The sequence below is a fragment of the Panthera pardus genome, unplaced genomic scaffold (genome assembly GCF_024362965.1).
Source record: "Panthera pardus isolate Hobbes unplaced genomic scaffold, ASM2436296v1 HiC_scaffold_3, whole genome shotgun sequence".
In the NCBI taxonomy this organism is placed as follows: Eukaryota; Metazoa; Chordata; class Mammalia; order Carnivora; family Felidae; genus Panthera; species Panthera pardus.
Window position 1 is genome coordinate 56,898,603 of NW_026526876.1, and position 16,006 is coordinate 56,914,608.

Here is a 16,006-nt window from a genome sequence, read left to right on the forward strand (position 1 = left end):
GCACAACAAAGGAAACAATCAGCAAAACTAAAAGGCAATCGACAGAATGGGAGAAGATATTTGCAAACAACGTATCAGATAAAGGGTTAGTATCCAGAATCTATAAAGAACTTACCAAACTCAACACCCAAAACACAAATAATCCAGTGAAGAAATGGGCAAAAGACATGAATAGACACTTCTCCAAAGAAGACATCCAGATGGCCAACCGACACATGAAAACATGCTCCACATCACTCATCATCAGGGAAATCCAAATCAAAACCACAATGAGATACCACCTTACACCTGTCAGAATGGCTCACATTAACAACTCAGGCAACAACAGATGTTGGCGAGGATGCGGAGAAAGAGGATCTCTTTTGCATTGTTGGTGGCAGTGCAAGCTGGTGCAGCCACTCTGGAAAACAGTATGGAGGTGCCTCAAAAAACTAAAAATAGAACTACCCTATGACCCAGCAATTGCACTACTAGGCATTTATCCATGGGATACAGGCGTGCTGTTTCGAAGGGACACATGCACCCTCATGTTTATAGCAGCACTATCAACAATAGCCAAAGTACGGAAAGAGCCCAAATGTCCATCAGTGGATGAATGGATAAAGAAGATGTGGTATATATTTACAATGGAGTATTACTCAGCAATCAAAAAGAATGAAATCTTGCCATTTGCAACTACGTGGATGGAACTGGAGGGTATTATGCTAAGTGAAATTAGTCAGTCAGAAAAGACAAAAATCATGACTTCACTCATATGAGGACTTTAAGAGACAAAACAGATGAACATAAGGGAAGGGACACAAAAATAATATAAAAATAGGGAGGGGGACAAAACAGAAGAGACTCATAAATATGGAGAACAAACTGAGGGTTACTGGAGGGGTTGTGGGAAGGGGGATGGGCTAAATGGGTAAGGGGCACTAAGGAATCTACTCCTGAAATCATTGTTGTACTATATGTTAACTAATGTGGATGTAAATTTTAAAAAATAAAATAAAATAAAAAAAAAACTAAAAAAAAAGAAGCCAAATGTCTAATGAAAATAGTCTTGAATTTACAGACCTCATGAAAGGATCTTGGGGGTCACTGGAACTTCCATATTACAACTTAAAAAGTTTTGGGGCATCAGGGTGCCTCAGTCAGTTAAGTGTCCAACTTCAGCTCAGGTCATGATCTCACGCTTCATGGGTTCAAGCCCCACATCACGCTCTGTGCTGACAGCTCAGAGCCTGGAGCCTGCTTCGGATTCTGTGTCTCCCTCATTCTCTGCCGTTCCCCCCCTCATGCTCTGTCTTTGTCTCTCTCAAAAATAAATAAACTTAGGGGTGCCTGGGTGGCTCAGACGGTTAAGCTTCCAACTTTGGCTCAGGTCATGATCTCACGGTTCATGAGGTTGAGCCCCATGTCGGGCTCTGTGCTGACAGCTCAGAGCCTGCTTCGGATTCTGGGTCTCTTTCTCTCTCTGCTCCTCCCCCACTAGCACCTTGTTTCTCTCAAAATAAACATTAAAAAAATAATAAATAAATAAACTTAAAAAATTAAAAAAGAAAGTTCTGGAGAGTGGTGATGATTGCACAATGTGAATGTACCTAATGTCACACCTAAAAATGGTTAAATGGTAAATTTTATGTTATGTATATTTTTCCACAATAAAAAAAATAGCAAATAAAATCCAGCTGCACATATAAAAGAATAGAAGACTAAGCAGGGTTTATTCTAGTATTTAAATAGTTTCACTTTTTAGAAAAATTATCAATATAATTCACCATAGTAACAGATGTCAAAAAAATGTGATAAAACTCAACCCAAATGCCTAATAAAATTTTTTAGCAATCTAGATTATTGGTCAACTTCCACTAATTTAGCCTGTGTTAACAAACAACATTAAAATCTCAAGCCTTACAACATAAACGTCTATCATTGCTCATGATGTGTGTCCACTGTAGATGGTTTGTAGGTCCATACTGTCTTCATTTCAGGCTGAAGGCAGTCCCTATCTACAACATGCTGTTCCTATGGCAGGGCAGGAAAGCAATGGCTCAATCACAAGATGGCTTTGAAAGCTTCTGCTCAGATATAGCTTATCAGTTTCACTCACATTCCAGTGGTTAAAGCAAGATTCATGGATAAGCTTAGTATCAAGGCAGAAAATATATACCAGGAGAAGCATCTGATAGGAGAACTCTCTAGAGATGGACCCAGTAGACAGGATTACCCAATAATTATAAATAAGAAGATTTGGGAATGAATAATCTATAACAGAGGGCAACTCCTCTAACTTGAAAAAGGGTATTTAACATAAACCTAGAGCAAAAACAACTATTGCTATATATCAGCAATAGATGCTTGGAAAATGTATCAATAAATTTAAAAAATCCCAATCAAGCATATGCGCTATGAAATCAAGTGACTACATGATCTTAGGCAAGTTAAACTCTCTTTGCCTGCTTCCTCAACTGTAAAATGAAGATGACAACACCCTATTTCAATGATTCTACAACATATTTTTTCATATTTTAATGTATCAGAAATTGATGATGTCTTAAAAATAACAGCTGTCACCCAGAAGGCAATAATGCTGTGCCAAATGAAAGCTTTCTACTGACACTTTCTGGTAACATCAAGAAAGCATTACTAACAAAGCATCTTAGATTTAACAAAATACGGTAATATTTAGTGTTATTGTGATGACTGTATGAATTTATTCATATAAAACAGAACAATGGCTAACAAATAGCAAGTGCTCAATAAATACTACTTTTCTTATTCTTTGTACTACTGTATATCAAACCAGATTATAATGCTGAAGTAACTGAAGTAAAACTGCATTACAGAACATCATTAGAGAAAGAAATTAATGGAAGAGAACAGTCTAGAGAACAGACCCACATATGTATGGGAATTTAATATATAATAAATGAGTCATTTTACATCATTGGGAAAGGCAAGAACAGTATTTCTAAGTCCTGTTATACTCAATACCCTTTTATAGGGCCCTTTATCTATACTGAAATGAAACACACATAACTCTCTACAGGTAATTTTTAAAAACTATATACATATTTCTTCTTTCTTGTGCAGTTTTGGATACACATATATACATCCATAAAGAACTATACAGAATAAAGGGAAGTAACTTATAATGGAAAAACATAAGCTATTTCAAAATGTAAATGCATAAGCACATCAGAAGACAGTAGTTATCAAAAGCTTCTACTATGTAGACTCACTGTAATCACTATTAATGCTACAGATACAAATGCTGACTGCAGAACTGGTGACTCAAATACCACAAGTGACACTGGTGACAAGTGACCTGATTTTCTTAAATGGGGAACTCTCTGTAAAGTTTTTTTTTGTAAAGTTTTAAACAAAATAAGATATAATCTTCCCTCAATCTACAAAATGGTCAAATTAGGGGAAATGTTAGCATACACTACACCGTGCAAAATCAATACTTTTTAAAAAGTATTTAAATTTTTATTTTATTAAAATTTATTTGATAAAAATAAAATGTACAAAACATATTTTGTGTTTATGTGTAAAAAGAACTTAGGTCTAGGCTCATAAAATTATAGTTTTTCATCTATATAAATGTTCAGAGGGATTTAACCTATATGGATGGGGGTCATGAAATGCAGAATATCTATCTTGCCTGGTCTACATCAAAAACAGATGGGTGGGGGGAGGAAAAATAAGATAAAAAGAGAGAGGGAGACAAACCATAAGAAACTCAAATACAGACAACAAACTGAGGGTTGCTGGAGGGCTGAGGGGTGATGGGCATTAAGGAAGGTACCTGTTGGGAGGAGCACTGGGTGTTACATGTAAGTGATGAATCACTGAATTCTACTCCTGAAATCATTATTACACTATTTGTTAACTAACTTGGATTAAAAAAAAAAATGGTGTAATACTTTCAATACTACAATAAGCAAAAGCCACTCCAAAAATTTCTTAATGCCCCTCTGGAAGTAGTAACACTTCCACTAAAACCCCTGGAATAGACTCGTCAAAAAAAAAAATTCTGGGGGCACCTGGCTGGCTCAGTCAGTTAAGCATCCAACTTCAGCTCAGGTCATGATCTCATGGCTGATGGGTTCGAGCCCCACGTTCAGGCTCTATACTGACAGCTCAGAGCCTGGAGTCTGCTTCGGATTCTGTCTCCTCTCTCTGCCCCTCCCCTGCTTGCACTCTGTCTCTCTCTCTCTCAAAAATAAACGTTAAAACAAATTTTTTTTTAAATATTCTGGACAACTGGATACCCACTTTGTTGAAAATTAATAGCCCCATCTCCTCAAAATATTCCTAAATCACCAGAAGGCAGAGTTGTGTAATCTCACATGGTAAAAACCATGTCTCAACATAACTTCTATTTGTGTTCCTTTTCCAATTAGTAAACAAGATGCACTCTTTGAAGTCTATCTGATCTCTGCCAGTCCCCTGACTAACCCTTTTTCTATTGCTTCTGAAATCCATTCTCTCAAAGTTTTAAAATTCCACTATAGGGGCGCCTGGGTGGCTCAGTCGGTTGAGCGTCCAACTTCGGCTCAGGTCATGATCTCAAGGTTTGTGGGTTTGATCCCCACATCGGGTTCTGTGCTGCCAGCTCAGAGCCTGGAGCCTATTTCGGATTATGTGTCTCCCCCTCTCTCTGCCCCTCCCTCACTCGCGCTCTGCCTCTCTCTGTCTCAAAAGTAAATAAACATTAAAAAAAATTTTTAATACCACTATAAACAAACTACTTCTCATAGGGAGTACATTACAATGTTAAAAGCATGGACTTTGGAATCAGGCAGATCTTCTGGATTCAAAATCTAACTATTACCAAAGGACTCTGTGTGTGATATATGCCAATTTACTTCCTTGACACCTTAACGTCCGTAGCTGTATAATCTTTTTCCTTCAGATTCTTCCCTTCCAGCCTAAACATCCATAATTCACCTCTATCCTAAGAAAACCACAAAAAGGAAAATTCCACCAACTCTATTATTCCTTCAAGTTATCATCTCCATTTCTTCTCTCTTCTCTGTAAAATTCTTTGAAAATAAGATCAAATTAAATCAAATGAGTTAATGGTCAGATAATAAAACAATAAAAGGGATAGAGAGGAGACTGCAGAGCTAACATATTGAGGACTGAAACACCACCATTAAAGCTAATAAATAAATTAAAAAGAGCAAAAAACATATAACTGAAAAAAAAGATATAACTGAAATACTGACAAAGGTTTAAGATAATAATGGTTAATGCAGAGAAAAAGACAAAAATCAAGTAATTTCCCCAAATATATATTTAACTCTCTCATCCTACCTAGCTTTACATTTTCTTAGTCCTTGACACCTTCTTTATTATTATTATTATTTTTTTTATTTTAGAGAGAGTGCACAAGTGAGGGAGGGGCAGGAGAAAGAGAAAGAAAGAGACAGAGAGAGACAAAAGAGAAAGAGAGAGAGAATCCCAAGCAGGCTCTATGCTCAGCATGGAGCCCAACACGGGGCTTGATCCCACGACCCTGGAATCATGACCTGAGTTGAAATCAAAAGTCAGAAGCTCAGTCTTTGACATCTTCTAAATTAACATGTAATTTACTTATCTGTTAGGTTAACTATTTATCACCTCTGTTCCTCCCACTAAAATGTAAGTTCCACAAGGGCCATGGCTTTGTTTCACTGGCACAGAACAGGAATCACTAAAGATTTATTGAGTGAAATAATGAATAAATACACAAAGATATGAAAGGCAAAGATAATCTTCCAAAAAGATAACCTAGCAAGTGAATCAGAAAAAATACTCTGATACAATGACAGTAAATTTCTGTGAAATGAAGAAAAAAATAGATATTTAGGTAAAAAACAACAATGCATTCATTCCAGGAAAAAATTCAAAATGATTTGCATGACAACACACTGAACTTAAAGAAATAAAGAAAATACTAATTGTCCAAGCCAATGAAAAAGTAAGTCATCTTGGAGATTTACAAAAAAAATAAAACACAGTATTGTACTTCCTCACAAGAACATTCAATACCAGGGAAAATAACTTAACATCTACAGGATTTTGAAATAATTTATTATTCGTTAGAAATACTACACACATTCAAGTAGATATTAGGTGACAAAAGCAATAAGCAATCATTCCTTAATAATTAAGAACTTAGGAAACAATGCCCTTATGAGCACATACCAAAAAAGTACTCAACAATGAAATTAAGTCAAAGACCTCAGAAATGGAAATCACTGGTAAAAAGATCAGTGCAGTGCCCCAAATCAAAGTAAATAATAAATCAAATATTCTAGGAATACAAGGATGGTTTAACTTCAAAAAATTAATATAAACTCATATTAATAGATGTTAAAAAGATTAAAACTTAATATTCATTTATGATAAAAATTCTTAGTAAACTAGAAACAGTACCAAAAGCCAACAGCCCAAACATCAGATTTAATTATAAAACTTTATAAGCAACTCTCATTAAAGAAACATTAAAGAATGTTTCTATCAGTTTCTGTTTATCACCATATATAGTTTCCAGAGAATGCAATAACACACACACACATGACACAGAGAAATAATAAATATCAGATAAAAGAACTAAAGACACAAAGAAACTCAAAAAAGATGGGTGTGACCTTAAGTGAGGAAATTTTCAAATTGTACTAAAGGATATATAAAATACCTGAACAAATAAATGAAAAGACTAAAATATTAAAATATCAATTCTCTTCTATAGTACCTATAAATCCAATACAAGTCCAATCAAAATTTCTAGTTTTTTCAATGTGTACCTTGAAAGTGACACTAAAATTCACTTAGATGACCTAAGGCAATTTTAAAGAATAAAATAGGGCAGGGCAGTGGAAAAGACCTAAAGAGAACAGCAAGAAAATGCATAGCTTTGCAGGTAAAAAATAAGATGCTGGTCTTAATTCTAAAAGCAAGGAGAAGTCAATATTGATTTTAAAACCAAGAAGATGACTTTGTCTGAAGTGTTCGAAAATGCATTGGAGAAGCTTAAAAGATAACCTGGAGAGTCACAGTCACTGAAAATGACAGAGTATGGACCAACAAAACTCTTTAACACTGGCAAAAATGTCAGAATCAGGTTTTTTTCCGAACTCTGGAAATTAACCAAAGGCTTACAGGAGCTCAGGGAGCATTTATTTAAGAATAGCTGAATTTCACTAAGAACTTTGTGGTGTTTTAACTTTCCCTATTTCCATCATCCCCTCCCTAGTGCCATGGTAGCCTAAAACAACAGCCCACAATCATGGCAGAAACCAGCAGTCTGGCAGCCACTAGAGGAGGCAGAATGGGGTTAGAGCTCCTTCAAAACCCCTATTCCAGAGAATTATTATTGGACCTGTCTGGTGGTTCCCTGAAGACACCACTCAGTAGGCAGTCTTTATTTGACGTGACAGAGTGCCAAAGTAAAACAGCCTCTTCCCTGGGGGTCTCTGTCAAAAACAATCAAAGACAACTGCTGAACTTCAGGGCTGCCTGCGGCAGTGCGCAGTGCGTTAACAGTTGGGGTAAATAACAGGCTAACCAAAAAGCTTAAAAAGAAACGTTGAGAAATAGGATGCTCAACAGGGGGATTTGAAAGTTCCAACATATTCCTGGGGATCATGAAGCCCACACACGCACAAAGACATTTGTGCCTGATCAGGAAAAACCTGAGAAGGTCCTAAACTCTCACAACTGACCCTGAGACTGCACAAGCAAGAAGTGAAGGCTAAGGCAAAGTTGTAAAATGCCTAGTGGTATACTATACACCTGCCCAGCATGCATATAGAGCCTCCTGGCAGACTAGAGACTTAGTTACAAGTATTTAAAGAAAGGTCAGGGGCACCAGGGTGGCTCAGTCCGACTGAGCATCCTATTTGGCTTAGGTCATGATCTTGTGGTTCGTGAGTTCGAGCCCCACGTCTCTGTGTTGAGAGCTCAGAGCCTGAAGCCTGCTTTGGAATCTGCGACTCCCTCTCTCTCTGCCCCTCTCCTGCTCAAGCTCTGTCTCTGTCTCTCAATAAATAAATAAATATTTTAAAAAATTAAAAAAAAAAAAAAGAAAGCTCTGTCAAATCATTAGCTAACCACCAAGCTAACCAAGCAGAGATTTCAGTGGCCACACACACACACACACACACACACACACAAATATAAACTTTAAAAATTAGTTCAGAAAAGTCTCTGTGTAAAAGACAAAAACAACAAAAAACAACAAAAAATCCTAATAAACCTTGGGAAGAAGAAAGGCTCTGGTTTCCAGAGTTGCCATATTATATTATCTTAAACTTTCAGTTCTGAACCAAAAATTGAGACATGCAAAGAAACGAGAAAAGTATGATCCATACACAGAATGATTTAAAATAAAGAAAACCATGTCTAAATAACTAAAGTATGAGAACAATGTGTCATCAAATAGAGAGTATCAATAAAGTGACAGAAATTATAAAAGAAACCAAAACTCTGGAGTTGAAAAATAAAATAATGCTTATACATTATATTTCAAACCAAAAAACATTTTTAAAAAATAAGTTCCCCATGTGCCAATGTAAGTAAATTTGGCTAAAAATGCACAGATTTAAACAGAGATTCACAAATCAACTTTACATATCTTCAAGGACTCATGATTATACATCATTTCCTTCCTAAGAAAACCCCAAAAACTCCTACTTTATCTCATCTTCATAATCTGGGTTCTCTCAGCTACTTCTCTAATATTTCCATCCTACTGGGAGATAAAATAAGAATAGAATTCTCAGGGCACCTGACTGGTTCAGTCCATAGAGCATGACTCTTGATCTCAGGGTCATGAGCTCAAGCCCCACACTGTGCACAGAGCTTACTTAAAAAATAAGAATAGAATTCTCTTGTCATCTCTCCCACTCCTAACAGAATTCTATCATTTCATTTAGTGCTGTCCTTTTCTCCCCTCTTACATTTTGTTTCTGTTTCACTCCTGGACAGCAAATCAGGGGATGCATTTTTAGCAAAACTGCACAATAACTTTAAATTCCTCACTGCCTATACTGCTGTTAGATACATTCAGTATCATAAATTTACCAGGAATTCATTTTAATAGCATGAGAAAAGTGTAAAAAATTCTTAGTTACCATTAAAATAACCTAAATTTCCTGCCATTTCCATACATCATACACTTTGTCATGTGTATATAAAACTGTCATTTTAACTGTACCAAACAATATCCAGAGGAATAGAAAATCATATAAGTGATTAAAAAAAAAAAACTGTAAATTTATTGGTTCAGATAGATTAGTATTTTAACTTTTTCTTACCATCAGCAAGCCAAACAGGCTTCCAACTAAGAACAGCTTTTCATTAGGAAAAACAGAACTATGAAGACTACTTTTCAAGACAATGTTTTTAAAAGATTAGAATTAGGGGCACCTGTGTGGCTCCGTTGGTTAAGCATCCAACTCTTGATTTGGCTCAGGTCATTATCTCATGGTTCCTGAGTTCGATCCCCGTGTCAGGCTCCACAATAACAGTGTGGAGACTGCTTGGGATTCTCTGTCTCTCTCTCAAAATAAATAAAATAATTAAAAAAAAAATAAATGCAGTTAAATTTAAATAAATAAATAAATGATCAGAATTAAAGTGGAGAAAGATCAAGCAATAATGAAAGTGTACTATGTAACCCCGTTACTTGCTAATGTTTCTAACTTCAAGAATATACAATTATTGTTATCTTTTTCTTAAGTACTCATTTCCTTCTATTCTTCAAAATTACAATAATAATTTTTTAAATAAAAAAACCAGGGGTGCCTGGGTGGCTTAGTTGGTTGAGCATCTGACTTCGGCTTAGGTCATGATCTTAGTCTGTGGGTTCGAGCTCCACATCAGGCTCTGTGCTGACCTCTTGCTCACAGCCTGGAGCCTGCTTCAGATTCGGCGTCTCCTTCTCTCTCTGCCCCTCCCCCGCTCACACTTTGTCCCACTGTTTCTCAAAAATAAACAAATATAAACAAAATTTTTTTAAATAAAAAAGCCAAATCCTGTCATCCAAAATAATAGTTTTCATTTTTCTATCTATACATGGACATATAGCTTTGTACAATCATACATATTCAATTTTGTATTCTGTTTATTTCACCTTACCTCATGCTTTACATTTATTTAAATTATTTATTTTAAAAAAATTTTTTAATGTTTTATTTATTTTTGAGACAGAGAGAGACAGAGCATGAGCAGGAGAGGGGCAGAGAGAGAGGGAGACACAGAATCCAAAGCAGGCTCCAGGCTTTGAGCTGTCAGCACAGAGCCTGACGTGGGGCTTGAACTCACAAACCACGAGATCATGACCTGAGCCAAAGTCGGACACTCAACCGACCAAGCCACCCAGGCACCCCTTAAATTATTTTTTTAATGTTTATTTATTTTTGAGAGAGACATACAATCCATATGACGAATTTCCATAAGCCATTTTAAAAATTCCGGTTTCAAGGAATATTAATGGCATGAGAACATGGCCACAGTAAGAGCTTTAATAAACTGTACAAATGCAATTTTTAAAATACATGTAACATTTATTATGTCCTAAATATTATATTAAGTACATTATATACATTATTTAACTTATCCTCTTAAAGGATAAAGATACAAAACTGCAACAACTTTCAGGTTGTATGGATACTTCTTCATGGCATTATGAATTACTGTGCAAAATAGATCTTGCAAGAATATTGTCTAGAAATAAGCATTTCAATTGCCAAGATTAAAAGGAAAAGTCACTATGCTATGCAAAATGAGCAAGCATCCATTACTGAGAAATATCTAAAAGGAAGTTCCTTGTTGAACCTGTCAGGCAACATCAATTTTGGTCAGAGACTATCTTATAAAATTTGTGAAATACTACTGGTTATCACAAGTACTCTTGAGAATAATTGTGTAGACCAGGGGTAAGTTACAACCAAATCCAGCCACCCCTCCTTTTGTAAATAAAGTTTTATTAGAATATATTTATTAGTCACGCTCATTCATTCATATATTGTCTAATGGCTGCTTTCACACTATGAAAGCAAAGTTCTGTAGTGGGCTTGCTCTACTACCTGTCTCTTTACAATATAGACAGCTAAAACATCTAAGTAAATAATTGTACTTGTAGTAAAAGTACCAGCATGGGGCACCTTGGTGGCTACTAGTTAAGCCCCTGACTCTTGATTTAGATTTCAACGCAGGTCATGATCTCACGGTTTGTGAGTTTGAGCCCCACAGTGGGCAGTGAGCTAAGAACATGGAGCTTGTCCTCTCTCTACTCCTCCCCTGCGCATGGGCATGTGCATGTGCTCGCACTCTCGCTCTCTCAAAATAAATAAATAAACATTTAAAAAAATGTATCAGCATAGATATCCAGATCCTAACTTATGGAGCTCATACTCCGAGATAGTGACATGATGTATGCAAATAACTTACAACACAAGGTATGAAAAGCTAAGTGCTAAGATAAGTAGAGTGACATAAAAAGGATGAGATTGCACCCACTGTATGAAATCTTGAAGGAAGCAGCTTTTGCAATGGGTTTTGAAGGATGGCTATAATATAGACATGTAGGATGGGGAGACTTCCAATGTGAAGAAAAGCAGAGCTGTGAAAAATTACAAACATGACAGTGTACTTTGCATAGAGGAGGACAGTTAGTAAAAAATGCTAATAAGCATTTTGAAGCCAAAGCATAGGGAAGACTTCCAAGGTCAGGATTAGCAGTTTAGATTTTAAATACAATCAAGTTCAAAAGCAAGGAATATAAGTGAATACAACTGTGCTTTAGAAAGATCAATCTGTCAACAGTATTTCAAACGAATTTAAGGAGACAGGTGATAAGGAAACTAATTACAAAGTATTAAAATAAGTAATGAAGGTGGTGGCAATGGCACTGGAAAAAAGGATACACTGGATAAAATGGAATAAACACATTACTATAATAGCAAAACCACTCAAATACTTATGAGCAGACAGTTGCATTTGGATACAATATAAACCTCTTACTCATAAGGGGCAAAAAACCCCATCTCCCCTACCTTTGAACAAAATATTATTTCTAATTAGTTCTGATAATTTAAAACTATTTAAACAGTAATTTAAAGTGCTGGGCTACCACTTTCCAGTTTTTAAACTTACTCTGGATATAAGCACATATTAATATTGAATTCATTTACTAGGGCCCCATTTGCTGGACCTGTGGAAGGAAAAGTCTGATCTTAAATTTGGGCTCATAAATGCTTCTGCTAAATTGCTATAAATAACAATAAAAGGATGTGCATTACAGCAGCTCTTCTCCTGGTATACCAAATGCCTTCTTTAGGAAAAGAACCATAAAATTTACCTTTATATTTTATAAAGCACGAAAAACTTTATTGTTGCTTAAACTGTTGATTTTTTAAATAAGAGATTTTGTATTCAAACCTCACAAATATTTAAAAATACTTAACTAAGAAATTTATTTCTCAGTATAAGAATAAGCTGGAATTCATTAGACTGATCTTATTGGTAAGGCATACTGAAGAAAAGTTTTATATCCTGTTCATTAAGAACTAAGCTGCAGCTTGTCAGTTGGCTTCTGGCTGAGCTCTACCAATGGAAGACAAAAATGATCTATTGGCTAGAAGAAAGGGAAAAAACAAGGAATTCCACCCTGCCTTTTTCTCTACCTAAAACTGAATCTCCCTAGTGGCTTCAGCTCCTTCGGGAAGAGTCCAGTTCCCACCAGATAACCCTAGCCCTTGGCCTCCAGGACCTGTATCCTACCTGTATCCCTCCATTTATCACCACTGGCTCATCTCTGGGTTGCCTCACCATCTATTCTCTTTTTGGCTTAAGTCTTCCATTACTTATGTAACCAGTTCTCTGCATTAAAGTCCCTTTATGTAAAAGAATGGGAGGAGGCAGGGAGGGACAGAATGAAGAAAGAGCAAAATGGCTTAGCCCTAGCTTTCTCTAGCTCTAGCCTCACTGTACACCAACCTCATTTCACAATGGAAAAGAAAGAGCAATAATATGACTATACTTTCTAGATCACTTGTGTACATCCATCCTTCTCAAATATTTTGCTTTGTATTATATGGTGTGCCAAGACGATTTATATGAAACATTAGAATAAGCATATCCATGGTAGGATGACTTAAAAAAATATTTGTGGGGCTGGGTGGCTCAGCTGGTTGAGCGACCAACTCTTGATTTTGGCTCAGGTCATGATCCAGGGTTGTGGGAGCAAGCCCCAAATCATGGAGATGGAGCCTGCTTAGGATTCTCTCTCTTCCTCTCTCTCATCCCTCCCTCCCCCCACCGCTATTTTTCAGGTTTTTTTTTCTTTCTTCTTTGAATTCTTTATTTTTTTAAGTTTATTTATTTTGGGGGGGGGGGGGGAGTGTGGAGGGAGGGGCAGAGATAGGGGAAGAGGAAGAACCCCAAGCAGGTTCCACACTGTCAGCACAGAGCCTGACAATGGCTCAAACTCAGGAACTTTGAGATCACGACCCAAGCCAAGATCAAGAGTCAGACACTTAACCAACTAAGCCACCCAGGTGCCTCCCATCCTCTAAAATTAAAACGAAAAGAAAAGAAAAGGTACATTAAAACAAACTACAAGGGTGCTATCAATTCAATGGAGGATAGCCTTCAACAAATGCTACTGGGACAATTGGATATCCATACGCAAATAATAGTATTATTACTATTAGGACCTAGGTCCTAATAGTAGGACCCCTACCTCATACCATATACAAAAATTAACTCAAAATGGATCACAGACCTAAATTTAAGAGGTAAAACTACAACACGAGTATAAATCTTCATCACAATGGATTAAGCGGTTTATTAGGTATGACACCAAAGCAATAGAAACCTATGAAAAAAATAAATTGGACTTTCTCAAAATTGAACTTTTGTGCTTCAAAGGATCCTATCAAGAAAGTGAAAAGACAAAAGAATGGGAAAAAATATTTAAATTATATCTAACAAGGGACTTGTTTATATCTAGAATATATAAAGAAATCTTGTAACTCATAAAAGGGCAATAATTCAATTTTAAAATACATAAATGATATGAATAGACATTTCTCCAAAGATGATACATGAATGGCCAACATCCCTGGCCATCAGAGAAATGCAAATCAAAATCACAATGAGATAGTTGCCTGGGGCAGAATGTAGGGAAGTAGACAGTGTCTGGAGCCAATTTCTTCAACAGAAAGAAAGCAAAAGCAAAGAAGTATCAAATATGTTCAATTACCTACCTATGTCATTATAAAATGAGTAAAAAGAGAAGCTATCTTTCTGCCAGACCAAAGGAACTATCAGACTAACTGATGCAAAGGTCTTTCAGAAATACAGAAAATGACTCAAGACATAAGCATACATTTGAGGCTGTTTCTGCTATAAGCTGTAGATTTCACAGGAAAACATAGTTTTGGCTGCTAAAATAGAAAATATTCATATTAGGTGTTATTATTGTAGAACAATCAATTGTAACTTCATGCACTACCATAATTACAAAACTGAACAACTACATTTAGCAGACAATTAATAATCACAAAAGTAGTCTTAAAAGAAACTACTTTGCTAATAAAAATTTCTAGGAAATTGGTGACATATTAATACCTCATTTTCAGGGATCTTTACACTAATAATTTTGTTACTTTAGTATTAGCTGTCTAAAACAGTTTTGTGTAACTACTTAGAAATAACTGAAAATCACAACTTCTGAAAAAAATCTTAGATTCCCATGTAACATTAGTGAAGGAAAAAAAAATCAGTGAAAAGTCTTTCTTTAAATATTCCTTTTGATGATTCTGTAAATGATAATATACTCCAGATACACTGTAATGACAAACAACTAAGGCAAGCAAAGACATCAAATTCACAAGTTCGATTTAAAAAATTCTATTTCTAATAATGCAATAGAAAAACATAGGTTCCCTTACCTCATCATCATCATCAGAATCATTCCCAAACACTGATGGTTTTTGCAAAACAGGGTGCAACTGCTGTGCTTTCTTTGGCAAAATAAGCCCATACCTGCATTTTGTTTTTGAAATAGAAATTACACCATTATATTTAAATGTTAAAAAATAATACATCCACTACTTCTTCCAGATGAAGCTACCAAGTCAAAACATATCACACAGCTTATGAACACAGAACAGGGTTTCCACTTTCCAATGATCTCAAAGTTCTAATGTGTGTTAAGATTTTATAATTACTCTTCTAAGTAATTATTTGCTGACACGGGTCAAATTCAAATAGCATTTTAATAAAAAAAGAGAAATAACTGAAGAGATCAGAAATGTTTTAGATGATGAAATAATGTTTTAGAAAGAACATGTTAGTGAAACGCTCGTTTCATGCCTACTAAAAATTTTAAAACACTCTAAATTATCCTTGTGGTCGAACAAGAAAATAGCTGTTTGTTTGTTTTTTTCCAACTGGGTACTTACATAGTTTAAAATAAGTTATTGGGTAATGTGACCCACGAAAAATTTTTAAAAGATTACAGTAACTGAGAAACTTAAGAAGTCACGGGACAAATGCCCATTATATTCTATTGCGCTCATTTGCTCTGTCTTGGAGCAGCTCAGAAAACCATCCCATCAGGTCCAACTCATTTAGTTTCTCACGCTTTGGCCTTTAAAATGCCGAGATGACGGGAAACTCCATCGAAAGTAAGAATTATACATCAAAGGTAAAACTTTCAAGAACATACAATATTTGTCTCTCTTGCGGCAACGTATACCCAGGTCCCTATTATGCCTACCCTTTTGTGACTTCTCAGCACATTCCTAAAACAAGGAGGGAGGGCGGGAATCAGGACTTGAGCAGCCAAGGAGAACAAGGCCCTCTAAGGAAGCCAGGAATTGTCTCTTCTCATTGCCCCTGAAAGCATCCAACCAGGGAGAAACTCAAGCGCGGGGTAGGAAGCAAGACTGAGGGGCCTCAGACCGAGCTTTTGGAAAATAGAAAAGTCTCGCTCTCTGCCCCTCAGCCTAAC

General features: G+C 36.0%; 1 protein-coding gene across 2 annotated transcripts in view; it reads right to left on the reverse strand.

The window, feature by feature from the left end:
- NSRP1 (nuclear speckle splicing regulatory protein 1) overlaps positions 1-16,006 on the reverse strand; it is a 60,451-nt gene that overhangs the window by 44,154 nt on the left and 291 nt on the right. For both annotated transcript variants that reach the window (XM_019429702.2, XM_019429704.2), the window contains one exon: positions 14,943-15,036. In XM_019429702.2, coding sequence (XP_019285247.1) covers positions 14,943-15,036 — 94 coding nt within the window. Of the gene's footprint in view, positions 1-14,942; positions 15,037-16,006 lie in introns of those variants that run through there.